At 43.0% G+C, this 21,058-nt stretch overlaps 2 protein-coding genes across 3 annotated transcripts; both read right to left on the reverse strand.

Moving 5' to 3' along the window:
* Positions 1 to 21: 21 nt before the first annotated feature.
* On the reverse strand, positions 22 to 6,132 carry LOC118084010 (disintegrin and metalloproteinase domain-containing protein 20-like). Its single transcript, XM_035113224.3, has one exon. The coding sequence runs from the start codon at positions 3,281 to 3,283 to the stop codon at positions 1,169 to 1,171; it is 2,115 nt and encodes a 704-aa protein (XP_034969115.3). The 5' UTR covers positions 3,284 to 6,132; the 3' UTR covers positions 22 to 1,168.
* Positions 6,133 to 8,058: 1,926 nt separating this feature from the next.
* Positions 8,059 to 21,021, reverse strand: MED6 (mediator complex subunit 6). Of its 2 annotated transcripts, none has more exons than XM_035113287.3 (8): positions 20,979 to 21,021; positions 16,165 to 16,324; positions 14,045 to 14,136; positions 11,633 to 11,715; positions 10,644 to 10,752; positions 10,049 to 10,164; positions 9,282 to 9,309; positions 8,059 to 8,829 (listed from the first exon to the last, which is right to left on the reverse strand). In XM_035113287.3, exons 1-8 carry the CDS (start codon positions 20,998 to 21,000, stop codon positions 8,699 to 8,701), a joined length of 741 nt encoding a protein of 246 aa, XP_034969178.1. In that variant the 5' UTR covers positions 21,001 to 21,021; the 3' UTR covers positions 8,059 to 8,698. The 2 variants fall into 2 exon arrangements, with proteins under 2 accessions (XP_034969178.1, XP_088526212.1); XM_088670086.1 differs by lacking the exon at positions 20,979 to 21,021 and adding an exon at positions 19,385 to 19,442.
* Between the last annotated feature and the right edge of the window lie 37 nt (positions 21,022 to 21,058).

Consider the following 21,058-nt stretch of genomic DNA (forward strand, 5'->3'; position numbering starts at 1 on the left):
AAAGATGGGTGATATATATATATATATATATATATATATATATATATATATATATATAAACTCTCACTGTTCTGAACAAGTATCACTATTAGGAACTGTAAACTGATTCTTCCAGGAAATATCCAAGTGTTAAACAATGCAGTCCTGATGAATGGTTTGTGAGAGGGAAGTCAAAGACGAATGCTTTCAGTTAAATTAGAATGCAAGACAGACTGAGACAGAAAGGCAAAATTTGTATTTAATTGAACCGGTTTCACTAGAGCAATTCTCTTACACAGACCCATAAATAATGTTTTCACCCCAGATGTTTGATTGTTCAAGGGGCATACAATACTGCTATAGAACATACACCACATAGCTCTGCTGGTTTGCACTTTTGTGTTCTGCAAAAACCATACATGAAATCTCTCAGAATTTATATTGTATGCCATTGCAAATCAAAAGCAGGAGTTTACATTTATTCTTGTGAGGCAGTTTATGAATAGTCATAACATACTGGAGTTATGTATAGAGCAGCAGTGTGTCAGTTATACTACTAATGAATGCTGCAGTTCCCAACACACTTACACATGATTAAATATCATTTAAAGAGCTACACAAATCTTGAGTAAGAGGTTCATGAATGTGCAATTCTGAGATGTTTTACCTCATTCCTAAAGGCATTTCAGATGCATGAAGAAACCAATTGTATTGTCATTATTGCAGTTAAAAGAATTGTTCATAATTCTTTTTGAATGTATCATCTTTCTAGGTTTGTCTCTGGATGGCATTCTCTTGCTACTTCAATTTTTCCCAAGCTTCCCATCCTCTCTAATTTACAGCGTACAAACGTTAGAAATTATGTTACAACAGGCCCCATGGAAAGTCATCCTCAAACATTACTATCTAGGTGCCCAAGTATTTTCATAAGCTGATGAGCCTAGAAAATTAATAGCAAGTCAGATTTTTAAATTATTGAGAGGCCACACTTGTTTTACAAGCAACAAAATACGTTATTTGCCGCACAATGTACTGAGTGAAATCCTTTATAAGCTCAACATCTCCTAAGTGTTTGCAATGTCAGATTAGACACTTTAGGACTTGCTGACTTTTGAGAGCTTACTGGAGTCTGACACTTCAATGAGGAATATACAGTAAGTAATTTCAACCCTTCTATCAGTGAAATTCCTTATATGATTCCAACCCCAGCTCCAATAACAACAGTAAAAGTAACTATTACAATGCTTATAGTCATACCTAAATTGCCACTCTTAGGTGGAGGGGGTCCACTGTCAATGCTGCCACCATAGCCTTCATTTAGACAATATGGAGGGGCCCAACCATAGTTACAATGACAATTTTTATGAGAGTTGCACATTCCTCTGTTGTGGCACTTTGTTTCATTACAGTCATAGTTCAGAAGGGATACCTTGATACAATACCTATTAATACATATCTTGCCATCGCCGCATTGTGTGCCATCTCTCACTGCTCCAATATCAGCTATGCCCATTCCACTTGGGTAGTAAGTACCCCAGCACAAGTTGTTGCTAACAGGAGTTTGTATTATGGTGTTATGCTCATTCAGATTAGACACTTTATCGATATTTATGCACTGGACTCTTCCACACAAGATACTACTGTTTTCACATTTCTTATAAACATCACCAGGAATAACGCCACAATTGCCAAAGCGGTCACCTCGCGTATTTATTTCTTTGAAGCAATCTAGTGGGGCAACCGTTGCTTGTTTGCCAAATATCATTTTGCATTGTTGAATGTGAGTAGAGCATTTCCCGTGATAGCAGTAGGCACCATCATAGCATGGAGCTCCATCTTGTACATAAACATCTTCAGGACACCACTCTGAAATCCCAGTGCAGTATTCAGGAAGATCACAGATGCCAGTCCTTTCTCTACAAACTGTTCCAGCTGGAAGAAACTGACAGTTGGCACAGCATGTTCCAAAAGCACAAGTGGCTCCTGACCGCATCATACAATTCGACTGGCAACATGCATCCAATTCACAATGAAATTCTGAACCGCAATCACATTGTTCTCCACTCTCTACCACCTTGTTTCCACAGTTTTCGAGCTCATACAGTTTCTCATGCTCCGGTGGAATTAACAGACATTGTTTCCTACCACTATTCATTAGGGTAGAATAACTATCAAAACTGCAATTGCTAAACTGACTTGTGTTGCTCTGTAATGAAGCCATAATGCAAGAATGCTGACTACAAGTGCAGTATTTCTCATCATGTTGCATGCCAAGGTTATGGCCCAACTGATGAGCAAAAGTTATAGTGAATGAGAACAAACTAGAAGTAATAAATGCCTCGACAGCAGATGCCCAAATGGGATCACACACTGTTCCCACAAATGATAATCCAAGCTTATCTCCAAAATGCTTATATACAAATAAGTGGCCAACATCATGCCTTAGATGGTGGATGAAGGTCGTTTTTCTCCAAGTATTAAAAACATCAAGCAGTTCATCTATACTTTTAGCAATTGCCATGAGGTTCTTTTGTGACCATATTTCTAGTCCCACTAGAACTACATGAATCCCAAGAGGCTTATAGAGGGAATCTGCAATATGGACAATATCCAGTACTTCTCTAGCAGCAAGACTTTCATTTCTGCCAGTATGGACAAACAGCTCATGTTCCACTACAACAGCAACTTTCACATATCTGGCATGTGTCTGCCAGAGTGCTCCCTGGGAACTTTTGAGCTCTACATTCTCTGGGATCTGGATCATGGCCTCCTGGAGATTTTGATCTCCCTTAGTGAGCCCGCACCTCATGCGGACAGCGCCTTCCTTTTCTTCCAGCCGATAAACCACATGTTGGAAGTTCGTGGGTGCCTGGACCGGCTCGATTTCGTACGTCTTGTTTTCCACCTGCAGGAGGCCCCTAAGGCCTCCTGAGCATGTGCTGACCGCGACCAGAGACGAGGGCTGGCCTTGCACAAACCCGTGGTAGAAGCAATCGTCCCTGACGAAAGGGTAGTCCGCTTGGAGGTGTCCCTCCTTGCCGTAGGTGAACACCGGGAAGTGCTGAGGCACGAAGCCTCTCTTCTGCCGGAGGTGCACCACGTGGCCCTTCCCCTGCAGCTCCACGAGGTACGTGAGGTCTTGGGGCTCCCGCCCGCGACGCGGCGCCATCTTCCTCGGGATAATCACCTCGTAGGAGACGTATCGGAAGCCCTGAGGCGGCGCCTGGCTCGAGGCCTGGCTCAGGAAGACGCCCGAGGCCAGCAGCAGCCACGCGAGTCCCCCGCCGGCGCCACCCGGCCCCATATCTCCCCTCGCGTGCGGGCCGGGGGGCGGCGGGAGGGCCTCGCCTCACGCGGGAAGGTGACAGCCAGGCAGGGGGTGGGAAGAAGAAGGACGAGGTTCCTCTGCTGCTGCTGTCGCCGACGCCACCAGCGCCACCGCCGCCCTGCGGGGAGGAGAGCAGCCATCGGTGGTGTCCTCCGCCCGGCGCTCCAGCAACCGTGGAACTGAGCGGCCCGAGGGGAGGGGCGAGCGCGGGAGCCGCGGCGGCGGGGCCGGGAAAACGACGCCGTTCGAGAACAAAATAGCGGCTTACCTGGCTTTCCCCCTCCTGGCGGGGCGCTCGGCTTGATTTTGCGGTTTCGCTGCCGCCCTTCTCCCGCCGCCGCTCCGCTCTCTCTCGAGCCCCGCCGCTCCCCTGAGAGGAATTCAGCAGGTGCTTTTTGTCCCACGCGCGGTGCTTTCCCGTGTCATGAACAAGCTCCCCGCGCCTCGTTTCTCCGCCTTCTTCTCAGGGGTTTATTCGGAGGGTGGGGTAGCGAAAAATAACAAGTCTCTGTTGGCGTCTGCATAACCCGAGAGGGCGGCGAAGCACACGGAGCCGGCGGGTCCAAGAAAGCGATGCAACCCATGAGGGCGCCTCTGGCCCTATCCTCGAACAGCGTCGTTGCCTCTGAGGAGGCGTAGCGGTGATTTTGCCGCCAATGGAAGCGTGTAATCCGCCAGGGTCCTAACGGCTCCCAAGGCAGCGGGCAAGGCAGATTTAAGCTCCGCGGTGGTGGGCGGCATTCGGCCCTTAAGAAACGGTTCGCGACAGGAACCTCACCTGGCCGCCCCAGGTGTGCAGGCGCCCTTCGCTGAGGGAACGAAGCACCTTGGACGGCTTAAGCAACGCCGTCGCCTTCGAGGTCGGGGAGCATCTCGCTCCTCGCTTGCCTCTCCCGACGGCGCGGCGGGTGACAAGGTGTGAGGGAAAGGATGCTGGCCTGAGAGAAGATGTCCACAGGACACAAGCCTCGCTAGGCGAGGAAGCGTCCCGAAGTGACCCTGGACCACTCGCGCGCTCTCTGCCCATCTACCTCTCGGTGTTATCGTGAGTCTAAAAACGAGAGGGGTACGGAGAGGATGTAGCGTTAAATATTTCAATTGGTGGGTATGGATAATCTAAAAGGAGAAATTGGATCATAATAATAGCCTGCAGGCATAGGGGTTCCTGGGACTCCAATTGTTTCATTGCAACCCCCATCTTCCTTGATCAGTATTTGCATTCAGGGAGTAATGGGAACTGCAGGCCAGCAAGATCTGGAGGGCAACAGGTTCCTCATTCCCTCCTCACAAGGCTCATACCTCCCTATTAACAGACTATGAAAATTAGATTTTGCTAATCTCTGAAACGGAACAATTCAGGAAAATTAGAAGATACAGTCAACCATCTACCCACTTTCCTATTCCAGAATATGCTGCAACTATTTTTTTCCGATCATTTATAACCTTTTGTTGTTAAACTCATTTAAATCCATGTGTGATATGCTGTACGTACACTTTCCTTTGAATCACTCCATATGCCATAATAAAATGTGCCAAAACCCCTCTTCATTTCTTTTGCTCATAGCTACTGCTCTGGAAATTGTTTTAATATGTAATTTTAGCTGCCATATAATATAAAAAAGCACATTGAACACTTTCCCGTTTCTAGCTCAAAAGGCTTTATTTTCAAAATTAGCTTTTTTTCCTGACCAGCTGCTTAGCTGCAGTTTCAATCTAGAAGGTGCTCAAAGTGCCCGTTTGTTTTCTGAGTTAGGGTTAAATAGAGAAGGGATTTCCCCCAATGCCATAACCACATCTCTCTTCCCTCTCACCCTCCACCCCACCCACAGACAGCCTGAAGTTGTCTCAAACAAATTTACAATCTGATTTTCACCATTCTATGTACTTTGGTGTCATCTGCAAGCCTGGCTACTTATTGATTATAGATAACTTGGAAAATTAAATAGCACCTGTTCTAATAAGGATCTTTTTGGAGGTGGGGTTTCATTTTTTGTGAAAACTTTCCTGTTTTTCCAACATTTTACTAGTCCAGAAGAAAATCTGTCGTCCTGTTCCATGGCTGCCAAGTTTATTCAGAAGTCTGTGTGTGGGAATGACTCTTAGGATTTTGTTCTATATGACACCTAGCATATCATGCTTAGTAGTAGCAATAGCAGCAAATTCCAGATACTGTAATGTAAAGTTTCAAATGTTACACATGAACTCACCGATCTCCTTGGATTAGGGTGATGGTATGCCTGCTTTGGAAGATGGAACCTGTTTTTTTCTTCTTTTAAAGCCAACAGGGATGTTTATTCAAGATTATCGGATGGTTTAGCTGAGATTCCTGCATTGCAGGGGGTTGAACTAGATGACCCTTGTGGTCCCTTCCAACACTATGATTCTATGATAAGCAGCAGGCAGGTAGCAGAAATTTATCCTGACCTTTTGTCCAGTAAAAGTTGTCCCACCAGTAAGGTAGTACAGCACATCTAGAGATGTGACCTGCTTTGATCACTTTCTTTGTCCTGCTTGGATAGCCAGACAGCTATCAATCTTGTGCAGTAGAACCAGGGCCGGCAACATTAATCTAGACCACGGGTGTCAAACACAAGGTCCGCGGGCCAAATCCGGCCCGCCAGACCTTGTCATGTGGCCCGCTGAGCGCCCCAGCCAGTGGGACCCAGCAGCGGGACCTTGCTGCTGAAGCGCCACACCGACAAAGCGCCGACAAACAGCTGGGGCCGGGGGGGGTAGAAAGGCGGCTGGAGCAGCGCTGCATGGAGCGCCCCGAGCCACAGCAGGACAAGGAGGAGGCAGCTTGCCGGGTCAGCGCCCGGCAGCGCCGCACGGAGAGTCCCGAGCCTCTGCGACGCAGCAGTGCTCTGTAGCACTTTGAATCCTCCTCCTCCTGCCACGGCTCAGCGCCTGGAAACGGCTGCTGCTGAAGCACAGACAAAGCACCCAGCAGCGCCGCGTGGAGGAGGAGGAGGATTCAAAGTGCTACAGAGCACTGCTGCGTCCCAGAGGCTCGGGACTCTCCGCACGGCGCTGCCAGGCACCGACCCGGCAAGCCTCCGCCTCCTCTTGCCTCACCTCCTCCTCCTCCTGCCACGGCTCAGCCTCATGAACGTGAGCTCAGCAGCAGCTCAGCCTCACGAACGTGCAACTCTGAGGCTTTTACGCACTTCTCCTAAAACGGACACCCGCTGCCTCACGCTGCACAGGAAATGCTTTTTGCCCCTGGGTCTTTCTTTCCCTCTCCTTCCTTCTTTCTTTATCTCTGTCTTCTCTCCCTCTTTTTCTTTCCTTCTTTATTCCTTCTTTCCTACTATTCTTTCTCTCACCTCTTTCCTTCCTCTCTCCCTCCTGCTCCCTCTTTTCTTTCTTTCTTCCTTACTTCCTTCCTTCCTTCCTTCCGTCCTTCCCATCTTTCTTCCTCTCCCTCATTCTTGTTCTTTCTTTCCCTCTACTTCCTTCCTTCTTTCTCCCTTTCCGTCTTCTCTCCCTCTTTCTTTTTCTTTCCTTCTTTATTCCCTTCCTTATTTCCTACTCTTCTTTCTCTCCCCTCTTCCTTCCTCTCTCCCTCCCACTCCCTCTTTTCTTCCTTCCTCCCTCCCTCCCCTCCCTCTCCCTCTCCTCAGAAACATAGGATGCTGCTTTATACTTCTGGCCCTTAAACCCTGGAACCAGGAGAGCAGCTCCAGTGAGTCAACCTCAGCCAGTCCCTTTGGTGAAGGGTGGTGGCTTACTGGCAGAACATCTGTCCTGCATGCAGAAGGACCCCAGCATCTCCAGGTACTAGTAGCTCTGCAAAGGTCCTGCATGAAACCCACCACCCAGTGCAGTTACCAAAAATCATTTTTCAATAAATTGTACAATTGTACAACATTTGAATATCTACTTGCCATTATTCTGACTATGTTTCTGCTTTCAGAGCTAGTTATTACTTTAAAGGTAAAGGTAAACGGACCCCTGACCATTAGATCCAGTCGTGACCGACTCTGGGGTTGCGCGCTCATCTCGCATTATTGGCCGAGGGAGCCGGCGTATAGCTTCCAGGTCATGTGGCCAGCATGACAAAGCCGCTTCTGGCAAACCAGAGCAGCACATGGAAACGCCGTTTACCTTCCCGCTGTAGCGGTTCCTATTTATCTACTTGCATTTTGACGTGCTTTCGAACTGCTAGGTTGGCAGGAGCTGGGACCAAGCAACGGGAGCTCACCCCATCACAGGGATTCGAACCGCCGACCTTCTGATCAGCAAGCCCTAGGCTCAGTGGTTTAACCACAGCGCCACCTGGGTCCCAGTTATTACTTACATTATAACAAAAAAAACGGTAATAATTGAATGCAGTGACAATAATTTATGATAATAAAAAGTGGACACATAGTCCTACAGATACAACCGGCCCTTTGAGGGTGACCAAACTGCTGATGCGGCCCCTGATGAATTTGAGTTTGACACCTCTGATCTAGACAACTTGATGTTTGTGGCTTCATAAAAACATCATTTGACTTAAAAGGAGCTTACCAGTGTAATTCTTCGCACTCCATCTTCCTATTATTTGGGGCAATGCTAATTACATAAAAGGCTCAACTTTTTATATATTATTTCTTGCCTTGACGTTAACCATAATAAACAGGTCAAATTACAAAAGCCGAAGACAATATGATAAGTTAATTATGTGGCCAAGATGATAAGTGCAACTTATTCTCTCACCAACTTTAATTAGAGGGTAATATGGGATAGTCAGGAATAAATTTAAAATATAAGTTCAAAAACCAGAGTACCTGAGTTTATTTCAACATTACACTGTACTGTTACGAAAAATTAACAAAGGTAAAGCTTTTTCTATATATAAAGCAGTATGGACTCAAAAGCTTATAAAGAGGGTGACTGTTCCAATTATGTTATTTACTGAGATAGTTATCAAGAAGATTTTGAAATTTCAGCCTACATTTCACTTCCAATTATATGGATTCTGTAAAACAGTTTTGAAAATATTTTCATCTACTGCCAACACCATTCTTCAAAGCCCAAAGCATAACCTGCTCATTTCTTCACATAATCCTGCCACACATTTGTTATTCTGTAGAACACGTAAGAATGAGGGGTAAAAGGAAGATAATAATCAAGGAATTGGCTAGTTTTGCATTTGTTTTTTCTTGATGGTCTTCTTTCCTGAGGCATCCTTTTCCAAGGTCTAAGCTTCTTAAAAGAAATACAGCCTTCAATATTAAAATAGGGGAAAGGCTAAACTATTTTTTCCTGTATTTAACTAAAGGTTTGCAGCTAGCAGGTTTGTAAACAGTGCAAAAGGAAAGAGCCTTGAAATGTCAAAAGTCCACCACTCAGTTGTCATTCCTTTCCTTGCTGTATTGCAGTTTAAGAGTATAATCTTCCCTTCTCTCATTGCAGTCTCATCCGTTTCTCTGGTGGTCCTTTGGTGCTAGTGCTCTGTTGGGTGATCTTAGCCGTGTCCTTCTCCTCTTGTTTTGTAGCTTCAGGGGTTGGCTCTGGCTCCTTCTTGATCTGATCCACTGGAAACATAAAATAAAAAAATCCAACTCTAACAGCTTTACATATGTGATTCTGCCGTAAGATTATTTTCCAATGCAAAACTGCCAGAATAAAGCAACCACAACAACAACAACAATTTATTATTTATACCCCGCCCATCAGGCTGGGTTTCCCCAACCACTCTGGGTGGTTTCCAGCAAAATATTAAATACAATAACTCGAATTGCTGCATTCAGATTTTCAATCCTACTGGAGAATAATAGTTTCCTGCACCCAGAATGTTTATAAATATTAATAAAAGTGGTGGGTTTTTTTTAGGGTCCCAGCACTGGGGACCTCACTCTCTCTTCCCCCACTCACTCTCTATAGTGAACATGACCTTAGTGGCAATATTCTCATAAGCCTCAGCTGAAAAGAAAACTGCAGTGTCTTTGGATTTGGTTCTGTTTAAAAACAATGACTGAATTCTCACCTGGAATGGGTTTTTCTCCAGACTTTTGCTGTGAAGAAGAGCAAAAAGAAAAACAGTCACTAATTTAAAAAAATACATGCATCTGGCTTTGGCACAATCTTGCTATTGTCCTACTAATAACTGCTGCCTTATATAAAAAACAATTTACTGTATATTCCTGCTTATAAGACTACTTTTTAACCCAGGAAAATCTTCTCAAAAGTCGGGGGTCGTCATACACCAGGTCGTATTTCTTATACGGTGAGTATATCCCAAACTCTATATTTTAACTGGAAAAGTTGGGGGTCGTCTTATACGCCCAGTCGTCTTATATGCCGGAATATACAGTAGTTTTTTTTTAAAAAAAAATTCAAGTACAGCATGTCAATTACACAACCTCTTATCTATGTATATCTATGTATATGCTTGTTGACACACTCAAATAATAGGTTTGTGAGGCAGAACTTAATCTTGCAGAAGCCAAATCTATAGCCTTGTGCAATGGCTTTCATTACACAAGATTTCCAAAGTATTGCTCAGGAAAGTCAAATTATATCACTTTTAATAATCACACTTTTAAAAATCAAGTAACATATGAAACCAGCTAACAAGAGACCCCCTGGGTATAGGGCGGTATATAAATTCAGTAAATAAATAAATAGGCTGAAGATGCCAACCATAACAGATGCCAATCTTTAGGCTTGAATGACAGCTCTAATACCTACAGTACAGAACCTTAATACATCCAACTGATGTATTATCAGTTAAAGTGTGAGCCCAACTAATACCTGCACAAACTTTGGAGGAAATTTTTGCCTCAGATCTAGGAGTAATGCATCTACACGTTGTCTCTGGAAAATGGAACTTGGTTCTTCCTTTTTTTTGGCTTTGGGTTTGGCTTTATCTGAAAATAATTTAGAGATTGTAATGAAGCATCCCATCAGAACATAAACTTTTAACTTTCTTTTATCTGTCCATTCATTTACAGAATAAAGCTTCTTGTCTTCCTTTGTTTGTTTGTTAGTTTTGCAGTAGAAGTTAACCTTTAATTTTCCACAACTTCTCAGAAAGGTTTCTCCTTTCTGTTTACTTGATATCTTCCCTAAGCTCCTTCAGTTGATTTGGTATCGTATCCCTGCAGAATTAATGTAAGCTTTCACTACCACCAACAGTGCCCCATCCTACATGCCCAGACACCTAAAATGACATTGTGTTGACACCATTACTTTTCTGGAATGTTTTAACTCTTTCCAACTCCTGAGGTGCATTCATTCATTCATAAACCAGCAGAACAGGCATTTCAGAGAAGTCAACACACCAAGCCCAAGCCCACAATTTCTGTCAAAGGAGAAAGAGCATATATTTTAAAGCCTAGAATGCTACCTCGTTCCTCTTGATCTTTGAAATGCCACCAATAGCCTTTCGAAGGGTGATAGCGGCAGTAGGACATGGCTTCTTCAAAAGCTGACTGGATTCCATGTACTGCACTGAGCTTGAAAAAAAATAAGTTTGTAACAAGATACATGATTTCCCACATTGTGCTATATTTTAGCCAGCCAAACCGGCCAACTCACAAAATAAATGTCATTATACAGGTTGTCCAGTACTCTGAGTTTGGGGTGGAATCTCCCTGTACCTTCATGCACAGAGGCTGGAAGATTGGGAGGGGAGTTGAATAATGATACCATTGAGCCAGATCTTTCACTTAGGAGGTGGGAACACATGGAGTAAAGGCAAGGCAGTCTGCACATGCTCTGAAGTAATTTTCTACTACAGTGGTACCTTGGGTTACAAACAGCTCGGATTACAAACACTTCGGGTTACAGACTCCTCTAACCCAGAAGTAGTACCTCGGGTTAAGAACTTTACCTTAGGATGAGAACAGAAATTGTGCGGTGGCAGCGGGAGGCCCCATTAGCTAAAGTGGTACCTCAGGTTAAGAACGGTTTCAGGTTAAGAACGGACCTCCGAAACGAATTAAGTTTGTAACCAGAGGTACCACTGTACATATACCTCTTCAGTGACCAAATATCTCCATCTTCTGAAGATAGGCAGTTGGTAACCATTGAGAGGGACTTCTGAGATGTGGTACCCCACTTTGGGAACACTCCCTCTAAGGGAGGAAAAACCTATTCTGATACAGGGCATATTCAACCTTAAACTTAAGAACAAGACACCATTCAAAAGTTAACAGTCCAGAACAACAGTAAATCATCTTACTTCCTACAACACAAATGTTTTTCGCAAAAGGTGGAGATCCTTTTTTCACACATTTTGCCCCCAAACCTGAGGACAAACAGGGGAACAGGAAAAAACCCTAAGCACTTGCACTGGTAATACCTTTATTATAAGAATACAGGAAATAGACTTACCACTCTAGAGTTTACAACTGACCCCAAGTCAGGGGCTTGATAAATCACTCCAGCAATAATGTAATAATCAGCCAGTGGGGTAACTATAAAAGAAAAGCACAACATTAGTCTACTCTAAATGAACAACTGGCATTGCAAGTGTATTTGGTAGATCGGTCATGGGACATTCAAGCCTACTATCCAAAATCTAGCAGAGTGCCTAATTTCTCTCATATGTGTATCACACACACACACACACACACACACACACGTGTGTATCACACACACATGGCCCAGTAGGGCTCAGTTTGTGAGGGCTCAGTCTTCTTCCACTTTTCTTACTTTTGAAGCAAGCAATGGGGAGAAAAACTCAATGGTTAGAGCAAATCTCAACCCATGGTTAAAACATGAAGAAAGCCTGGGGGAGGGGATTGAATGTCTTTTTCCTCATGCTTTATTGCCAGTCCAACACTTGAGCAAAATAACACGGGGAAAGAAAACATTTTGAGACTGTACAGTAATACCTCCACATCCGCCTCATCTAGTGTCCATTCCGGTGAATGTCCGCGGCAAACCCAGAAGTACCGGAACAGGTTACTTCTGGGTATGCCGCTTGCGCATGCAGAGAAGCACTAAATCGCACTTTGCACATGCACAGAAATGCAAACTGCTCCGCACACAGACACGGCGCTTTGTCCTGTGTCCTTTTTGGCTAGCGACCGGGGGTCCAGAATGGATCCTGGTCACAAAACAAGGTACGACTGTACAGGCAAGCCTCAACCTGAGGTGCATATCAAGAACAAGGGAGAGGAGTATTTTTAAAGGGAAAACATCCACCTAGGGTAGCCCCCTCCTATGCTTTCATCACATATCCATCCATATTAATATTGTCTCCAAGATCTCCTACATGGTGAAGATACATGGTGTCTTTTCATGCCTTTACCTTTTTATTAAAATACCTTTTTATTTTCCCCAGGCCTTTAAAAAATTCAGCTTTTTTTTTAGTCTGCTCTTGGCAATATTGCCATGCTGCATTTTGCTTTTGTTCTTTTATCCTTGTTACTTACTAGTATTATTATTATTATTATTATTATTATTATTATTATATTACCGGTATTGCTTTTATTCTTTTATTATGCAATTGCACTATCTGCCCTGAGAATTTTTAAACGTAATAATTTTATTTATACCCCGCCCTCCCCAGTCAGAACCGGGCTAAGGGCCTCTCACACCAATAAAATTACAATAAAAGATAAAAAAGCAATTAATTAAAATACAGATTAAAATACAATATTAAAATTTAAAATGCAGCCTCATTTTAAGTAGTCCATAAATCCAGCCATGAGGGAGGAAAGCACAGGGGTCAGACTAAGTCCAACCCAAAGGCCAGGCAGAACAGCTCTGTCTTGCAGGCCCTGCGGAAAGATGACAAGGAGAGGCACTCCAGATCAAGAGGAAGATTTATGGGGACGTTGGACTGGATAAAAAACCCACACAGGAAGAACGATTATGTGTTAAATCTTGTTTGATGCCTATCTCAGAAGCTGTGACAAAAGAGAGAAGAAAACATCTAGAGGGACTTTTGGAAAAGATCGGGACTATAATGGACTATGAGCAAGATTTTGATATCAGGATTAGGATGGCAGTGCGAACAGTTATCTAGAATCCCCATTTTGAAGCATGGGAAGCCTAAAAAAATTATGATTTGGCATATTATTTGGCTTAATTGATATGTATGTGTATAATTTGAAATAATTGAAATAATTGAATTGTGTTTTAATTGGAAAATTTAATAAAAAGTATTTAAAAAATATATAAATAAAAACATAAGACTGCAAATAGGCATGTTTTTATCAGCACTATTTGCCTTTTGCCACAAGGGGGCATTCTTTTATTATCTCAAAAAGGAAATTAGACCATAAAGCAAAATTCAGGAAGAAAATGTAACAGCAAAGTGAATTCTGGGAGCTAACATTTCTACCTATGCTTCTGTGAACAGGAAAACAAAAGCAGGTGGAGCATTCGGGGCCCAGCACCTAAACATAGGATTCTCATTTCTTTCCACTCCACCCCTCAAAAAAGGCACAAGCTGATATGAGGAATTGGAGGTGGAATATGCACCTTCTGTATGCCAATTCCTCCCCGTTTGCTCAAGTTATGAGCGCTACAGAGGTAGGTTAACTTGATCAATCAAGCAGAATGGAAAGCCTGGATGGGGATATGCAAATGAGGATATGCAGAGACCTCTTGTTCTTCATAAACACCAAATCACTTCCTGTATGTGCACTGAGGGAAGGTTGGAGAATATAGCTTTGCTTAGCCCTGTGAAGATTCCTCTGTATGTGAGCACTGCATCTGTACAGGGAAGCAATGTACCTATCCTTTTTTGTTGTTTCCATCTTGTCCTCCACAAAATACTGTACAAATCCTTACCATGCGTCGGACTCTGTCTTTGCTGCTTACGAATAATGAAGAGAATTGGCTCTTGTGCATGTAAAAGGATATATTCCACTCCAACCATTTGACTGAAAGAATAGAGACAAGACTGAACAAGGAGATAAGACTACTATTTATTGTACAGGCTAAAGAAGCCACCTGAAAGTACAAGCCTCCCACTGACAGATCACACCTATAGCATCATAGAATTGTAGAATTAGAAGAGACTCAAAGGGTCATCTAGTGCACACTTGCAAGTGTGCCCCCTCTTGGACCAAATCATGTAATAAATTGTCTTAAAAGGTAAAGGTACCCCTAACTGTTAGGTCCAGTCGCGGACGACTCTGGGGTTGCGTGCTCATCTTGCTCCATAGGCTGAGGGAGCTGGCGTTTGTCCAAAGACAGCTTCCGGGTCATGTGGCCAGCATGACTAAACCGTTTCTGGCGCAACAGAACACCATGATGGAACCCAGAGCGCACGGAAACACTGTTTACCTTCCTGCCAGAGCGGTACCTATTTATCTACTTGCATTTTGACGTGCTTTCAAACTGCTAGGTGGGCAGAAGCTGGGATTCAAAATTGTCCCAGATCCTAGTAATTTTCTGACAGTCACCTGATGGATCTATTTGCTCTTAATCTATCGGGTTTCATACTGCTGTCCTGAATAAATTTTTCACCAGCTGGACTCCCACCAAATTCATCGACAGCTTAACAGCACCATGGGATGATTTAACATAGTGTTCATGTTTGGATTTGATTAGTGTGGTTATTGGATTCTGACTCTCTGCAGGTTTGGAGATGCAACACTATAAAGGATCCCAGCCACAAATTGTACCAACAAGGACTTCATTAGGAAATTTCAGAATATTCAAAAAAAAAGAGTTATCTTATTGTAAAGCATTTTCAGAGCAAATAGAAATAAAGGAGAAAGGGGGTTTCAAGGTAACTGCTTACTAATGAGACCACTTAAATTGTTCTATAGGCTCTATTTCCAATGTAAAAAAGAAACAGTGCTTCCTTCCTTCATTAGTATGTCTTTCCCAATAAATATATTTGTTCATTGTTTATTTTGAATATACTTAATAAAGCTATCCTTTAACAGCAATAGAAAAAAATATCCAAAACAGTTATGATGCTCTTCATTTTGAAATGAATTTTAATTTAACATTAATTAAAGCAATCTTTTATAGCTCCAACTTTAGTTGATGGTAAAATATGCAAACAACTGTGTTGCAGAGCATTCTATAATCAACAGGAAAGTTGACAATTTCTCATATGCATGGAACACAGTATCTTAGTCATTCAACATCTACGGTACCATTTCAAACAGAATAAGAAACTTTCAGAAGACCACCAGTTAATAGGCATTTCTCTAATCTTACATAAGCCAGAATCATTGAACCCATATTTCATCCATAGCACAAAACAAATTGGGTAACTGTCTTCTGCTTATATAAAAGGGCAGGGCAAGCAGTTTAAGTGAACCAGCTGTCAAGGCAAAATAGGGACAAAGAGAAGGGAAAAGTTCTATCATCTCTGGCTTTAGTACCTCAATTACTGGTAGTGTTTACTTTTCACAGGTGACAACTACTATTCTAAACCTTGTTTTATAACCGCAAGGGGAAACATAGTCTCAACAGCCCAGATCCTCCTCTCTCCCCACTCCAGCAGACCAATTGTGAAAGGTGGGCTGGACTATCCTTCTGTCAATCATGTGGTGTCATAATTACATCAGGTGACTGGTGGGTGTTTAAGTCCCTTGCATAACGCTTCCAAAGCATGTGACAACCAGGTGGCTGTCAGGCACTTGGAAAGAGCTGCACTAGGAGCTTTGCCACCACTTCTCACACTCCAAGCAAAGAGCTAGCAAAATGCTTCACACAGCAGTTTCCAATCACCCATCAGCCAGCTGGTTGTCAGGAAACGGGAAACTGCTGCAGAACAGGGCTTGCAGGCATAACATATATATGAAGAGAGCTGCAGCATTTGGCCATGGTGTGCCTAAAACAAATAGCACCAAATAGGGAGACCTGCTGGGATGAATCAGGTCTGTAGGCTGGACATTCCCTATTCCTGTTTTATAGGATTACTTTACCAATGTTTAGCAGTAACTTACTTTAGGTGATCCAGCGATAGCCTTTGCATTTTGACCATTTCATTGTTGCACGTTCGATCATAGAATGGGTTGCTACGCTCTGAAAAATAATCCAACACACTTCCACTGTTTAATATTGGAATCCAAGCACTATCGACCCAGGAAATTCCCAGGAGGTTATCTGGAGGAGAAAGAGAAATGTATGATTAGCACAAGTACTGTATAGTTACAATAGTGAAAGTCTTCATCAGTGTGAGAGATTGTGTCTCACTGGTCAACTACTGCCCACTTTAAGCCAGGCAGCCCTGGTCAATAAAGTGCTGGTCCACCACTATCACCTGCTTCAATGGGTGCTTGGAGTTCAGAGTATGGCAGGATCCCCATGGACTTGCTCTATGGGGAACTGGTTTCAAGCACCAGGAAGTTGGCAGACTTTCTCTAAAGGGTAGTCGATCTCTCAACTTTGTACAAAACTTTTGTTGTTGTTGGGTGAGTGTTCTACAGGTGTTCTGTAGCCCTCTTCCAGAATCACTGTGGGTGACTCCTTTCCTGCCATTCCTTCCCTTGATTTTTTTACACCACTGACACCTGGTTCAGACTCACGGGCTCTTTTCCTCACTAAAACTTTTTCAATTGACATTTGCTTTTTCCGATATTTTAAAATTTGTCTAAAGTGAGACATAGCATTATCATTGAAAGTGTTAGTAGCATGACTTACAGCAGCTTTATCAGGGTGATATTTTTCAACAAAAAATTGCACTTCAACCCATTTTGCACACATTTCTTTGATCAGTGCAGTAGAAACACTTTCTCTTCTCTCCTCCTCCTCCGAAGACAATTCCTCAGTTGCCGCCTGTTGCTGCTCCACCTGAATGTTTTGAAGTTCTTCTGTGATGAGTTCAGTCTTGTGTTCCTCCACTGACTGCTCCACATCATCACTACTCACTTCCCAGCCCATGGACTTTCCCAGAGGCACAATATCCTCAACAATAGGAGCATCCTCTTCAACATCCTCAAATACATGTTCAGGGACAAGCTTCTGGCCACAATTTCTTCCATGCTGACATCATTGTTCTGTGAGACACATCCCTCCATGCTTTTTCTATGAGATGTAAGCAATGTAGGATATTGAAATGATTCTTCCAGAACTCTCTGAGGGTTAGCTCTGTGTCCAAGGTCACCTCAAAGCACCTTTGAACAGTGCTTTGGTGTAAAGTTTCTTAAAATTAGATATGATCTGCTGGTCCATGGGCTGGATGAGAGGAATCGTGTTGGGGGGCAATAACTTTACATTGATAAAACTGAACTCTTCCATCAACTCCTTCAATGCTAGAGGGTGAGCTGGAGCATTATCCATAACAAGCAGGCACTTCATTTGAAGATTATAGTTTTGGAGGTATTTTTTTTACACTTGGCCCGTACACTTCATGAACCCACTCAATAAAAAATTGCCTGGTTACCCAAGCTTTGCTGTTTGCCCTCCACATCACATGCAATTTGCTTTTTGTGACATTGTTTTTCTTAAATACCCTGGGGTTCTCCAAAGGCTTCAACATAAAATCTCCACTTGCATTACCACAAAATAAAAGGGTTAGCCTGTCTTTCATGGGCTTGTGTCCTGGCAAGGATTTCTCCTCCTTTGTTATGTAGGTCCTCTGGCATTTTTCCCAAAAGAGGTCTGTCTCATCACAGTTGAAAACTTGTTGGGGAACGAAACCCTGTGACTTAACAATCTTTAAATTCCAAAACAAATTGCTCGGCGTCTAATTTGTTGGCACTGGCAGCTTCACCATGTCTCACCACACTGTGTATGCCACTTCCCCTCTTATCAAACCACCCTCTGCTTGCCTTGAAACTCTCACCCTCAGCACTTGTTCCAGGGGTGTTTCTGATGAGGTCAGCATGCAAATGTAAAGCTTTTTCACAAATTATGCTCTCAGAAATGCTGTCACCGGCCAACTGTTTTTCAGTTATCCATATTAAAAGCAATTTCTCCATTTCTTCAATTCTCTGTGTTCGTTGCTTTGTGAGTGTCTTAACACCCTTTGCAACACTGGCTCCCTTAATGACATTCTTATTTTTATGACGGTACAAATTGTAGATTTGGGCATACCAAACTGCATTGCCAGATCACTTACACTTTCATGCTTGGAAAGAATTTCCTTCTTCACCTCTATTGTTGTTCTGTTAATGATTCTCTTGGCTTTGCAGATTTTATCCATTTCTCACAGCAAGGGGTGATTGGCAGAGGGCTTCTGAGATGACATGAACACAGACTGATTGCACACAGTCACCAAATAAGCCCAAATATCACCTCCATGTTGTGTGGGTGCTCAGGACTCAACAGTTGACAGCTAGGCCTCAGGATCAGCAGAAGCCATGTGGCATGTTCAACTTCTGAGGTGTGTTTGAAAACTGAAGCATTTACTTCCAGGTGTACGGTGTTCGTAAACCAAAATGTTCGTCAACTGAGACATTTGAAAACCGAAGTACCACTGTACATTGTTTCAGCAATCTTTTAGAAAGCATACCTAGATGCTTAGGAAACCATGATTAATGCTGCATAAATAGTGGTATGAATAATGCATATGCTGCATCAATAATATGCTGCTCAAACTCTTGCATAAAGCAGAGGCAAGCAAAGAGATGGTCATATTATTATGTAAATGTGCCTTCCTCCATTCTACTTCTATAGAGAAAGGTTTCTCTCAATGCAGCAATTTACCTTCTTTCATAAAAGCAGGTTAAAATGTGGGAATTAATGAAACCACAGATGCCACAGATTCAGCAATACCTATCCTCAATAATTTTTTAGTGTTATATCTGTTCACTATGGGCTTCTACCCATAGTACAAACTAAAATACAGGAACACATCAAAAAGTCACGCCTTTATCTTCAAGTGCAATACAAAAGGGGGGGAAGCATTCCCACATTAGGGAATATCAGTGGAAACAATGGAACCTTTCCTGTGAAAATAATTAATAAACACAAACACAGCAAATCCAGAAGTGAGTGTTCTGGTGTGCAAATGTTCTTTGAAACCCAAACATCTGACGCAGCTTCCAAATGGCTGCAGGAGCTTCCTGTAGCCAATCAGAAGCCGCGCCTTGGTTTCCGGACATTTTGGAAGTAGAACAGATTTCCCAAACAGATTCTGTTCGACTTTCGAGGTACGAATGTAATCATTCTCTTTGAGGTGTCAGAAATTCTGTTTTAATCATTTCAAAAATAAACATTTACCTTAATGCCTCAAAGTTGTCTGCACTTCAGGTTATTCTTATAACAGCATTTGTTAAGTCTAGAAAAAATGAGGCAAAATGGGAACGTGCCACCCCACCCCACTGGTGTCCCACCCAGTGTTAGAAACTCAGATATATAAGCTAATCGCCAAACCTGGGTTGCGTTTGCCACAATGGTATGTCTAGGCGTCATCCCCCCCCCGCCCCCCGTGGAGATGACGGTGATGATGATTCATTTCATTTCTATACAGCTTTATAATTTTTTTAAAAATATCTCAAAGTAGTTTACAAAACACTAAAACATTTTTTAAAATCCAGAACAAAAACAAATTCAAGCTTCAAGGAAAGTATTTCAGATCCTTCTCTAAGTGACATTTTGTCTTCCCCATATTTATTTGCCTACTTAATTTATATACCTGCCCCAAAGCAGAAGTACTCTAGGAAGCCAGTGTGGTGTTGTGGTTAGAGTGTTGGACTAGGACCTGGAATATCAGGGTTCAAAGCCCCACTCAGTCATGAAGCTCACTGGGTGATCTTGGGCCAGTCACAGCCTCTTAATCTACCTCACAGGGTTGTTGTAGGTATTAACTGAGGAGTAGGGGGAAACCATGTATTCCTTGAGAAAAAAAAGTTGGGGTATAAATGTAATAAATAAGCTCTTTTGCTTACCTGCTTAAGAAAGGGGAGGCAGTGAGATGGAGATGTCAGTTGCCAACCTGGCACCCAGATATGTGCCAGGTCGTAATTGGACCCACGCTAGTCGCAAATGGATATTAATAATAACAATAAATCTCATGGGGGGGTACCTAGACATTCTGTTCTGGCAACCGTAACCTAGGTTTAAGGTGCTAATTGGCAATTAGCTTATATATCTGAGTTTATAACACTGCAGGCAACATGCAACTCTAGGTAGAAACTCAAGGATATCTATAGTCCATCTGTAATGAAATGAAACTGAGAAGAGTACAAACTCAGAAATCCTTTCTGATCCAGTTTCTGTCTTTTTTGAAGTCATCTGAATCTGGTGACTATTGACACAGTGTGGAGTAGTGAACACGTTATTCTCTATGAAAGACCTGTTTCTTTTGAATTTGTCCTGAACCTCCTGGCAATATCATTAGGTGATCCCGAGTTGTAATGTTACAGTATCAGCGTCTTTCCTTCTCTTGTTTTGTCTACTCTCGACAACAGAATAATGTTTATAATTTCAAAAGCCCCCAAACCACTAATACCGCTTCTAATCTCAGCCGCAGATCGGCGCAACGTTACAATGTCTTTGGGCGCAGGACTTATTGGGAGTCTTATAAAAACAACAACGACACTTGATTCCACTGCGTCTTTTTAAAAAATAATAACTGGAATTACTTTTATTCTGCGACCCCCACAAAGGTTTCGTCCACTCCCTCCTTCCCAGCCCTATCGAGACGACAAACGCCGCTCGCCCCTGCTTTCTGCATCTGCCTCAGGGGCCCTGGTGGACATGGATGGCAAAATGGAGACACACGGGACGGGAAGGGAGCCGGGAGTCAGTGGCCTTTCCTTAAACAAGGTGCCTAAGGAGCTATAGTAAAGCAACAGTATCCAGTCTCCATTACCTCGTATGTCCACCGCCGCCATGGCTTCAGCGCCGCGCGTCGCATCCGCCCCGGCGCAATTCTATGACCTCACTGCACCA

The sequence above is a fragment of the Zootoca vivipara genome, chromosome 1 (assembly GCF_965207765.1).
Source record: "Zootoca vivipara chromosome 1, rZooViv2.hap1.1, whole genome shotgun sequence".
In the NCBI taxonomy this organism is placed as follows: Eukaryota; Metazoa; Chordata; class Lepidosauria; order Squamata; family Lacertidae; genus Zootoca; species Zootoca vivipara.

Excerpts from the sequence above, each read along its gene's own strand:
- LOC118084010 (XM_035113224.3), bottom strand. The coding sequence starts at position 3,283 with ATGGGGCCGGGTGGCGCCGGCGGGGGACTCGCGTGGCTGCTGCTGGCC.
- MED6 (XM_035113287.3), bottom strand. The coding sequence starts at position 21,000 with ATGGCGGCGGTGGACATACGAG. Across the intron at positions 10,753-11,632 it reads CAGTTGTAAACTCTAGAGTG|CTCAGTGCAGTACATGGAAT; the intron begins GTAAGTCTATTT and ends TTTTTTTTCAAG. Across the intron at positions 8,830-9,281 it reads TGGAGAAAAACCCATTCCAG|TGGATCAGATCAAGAAGGAG; the intron begins GTGAGAATTCAG and ends TTATGTTTCCAG.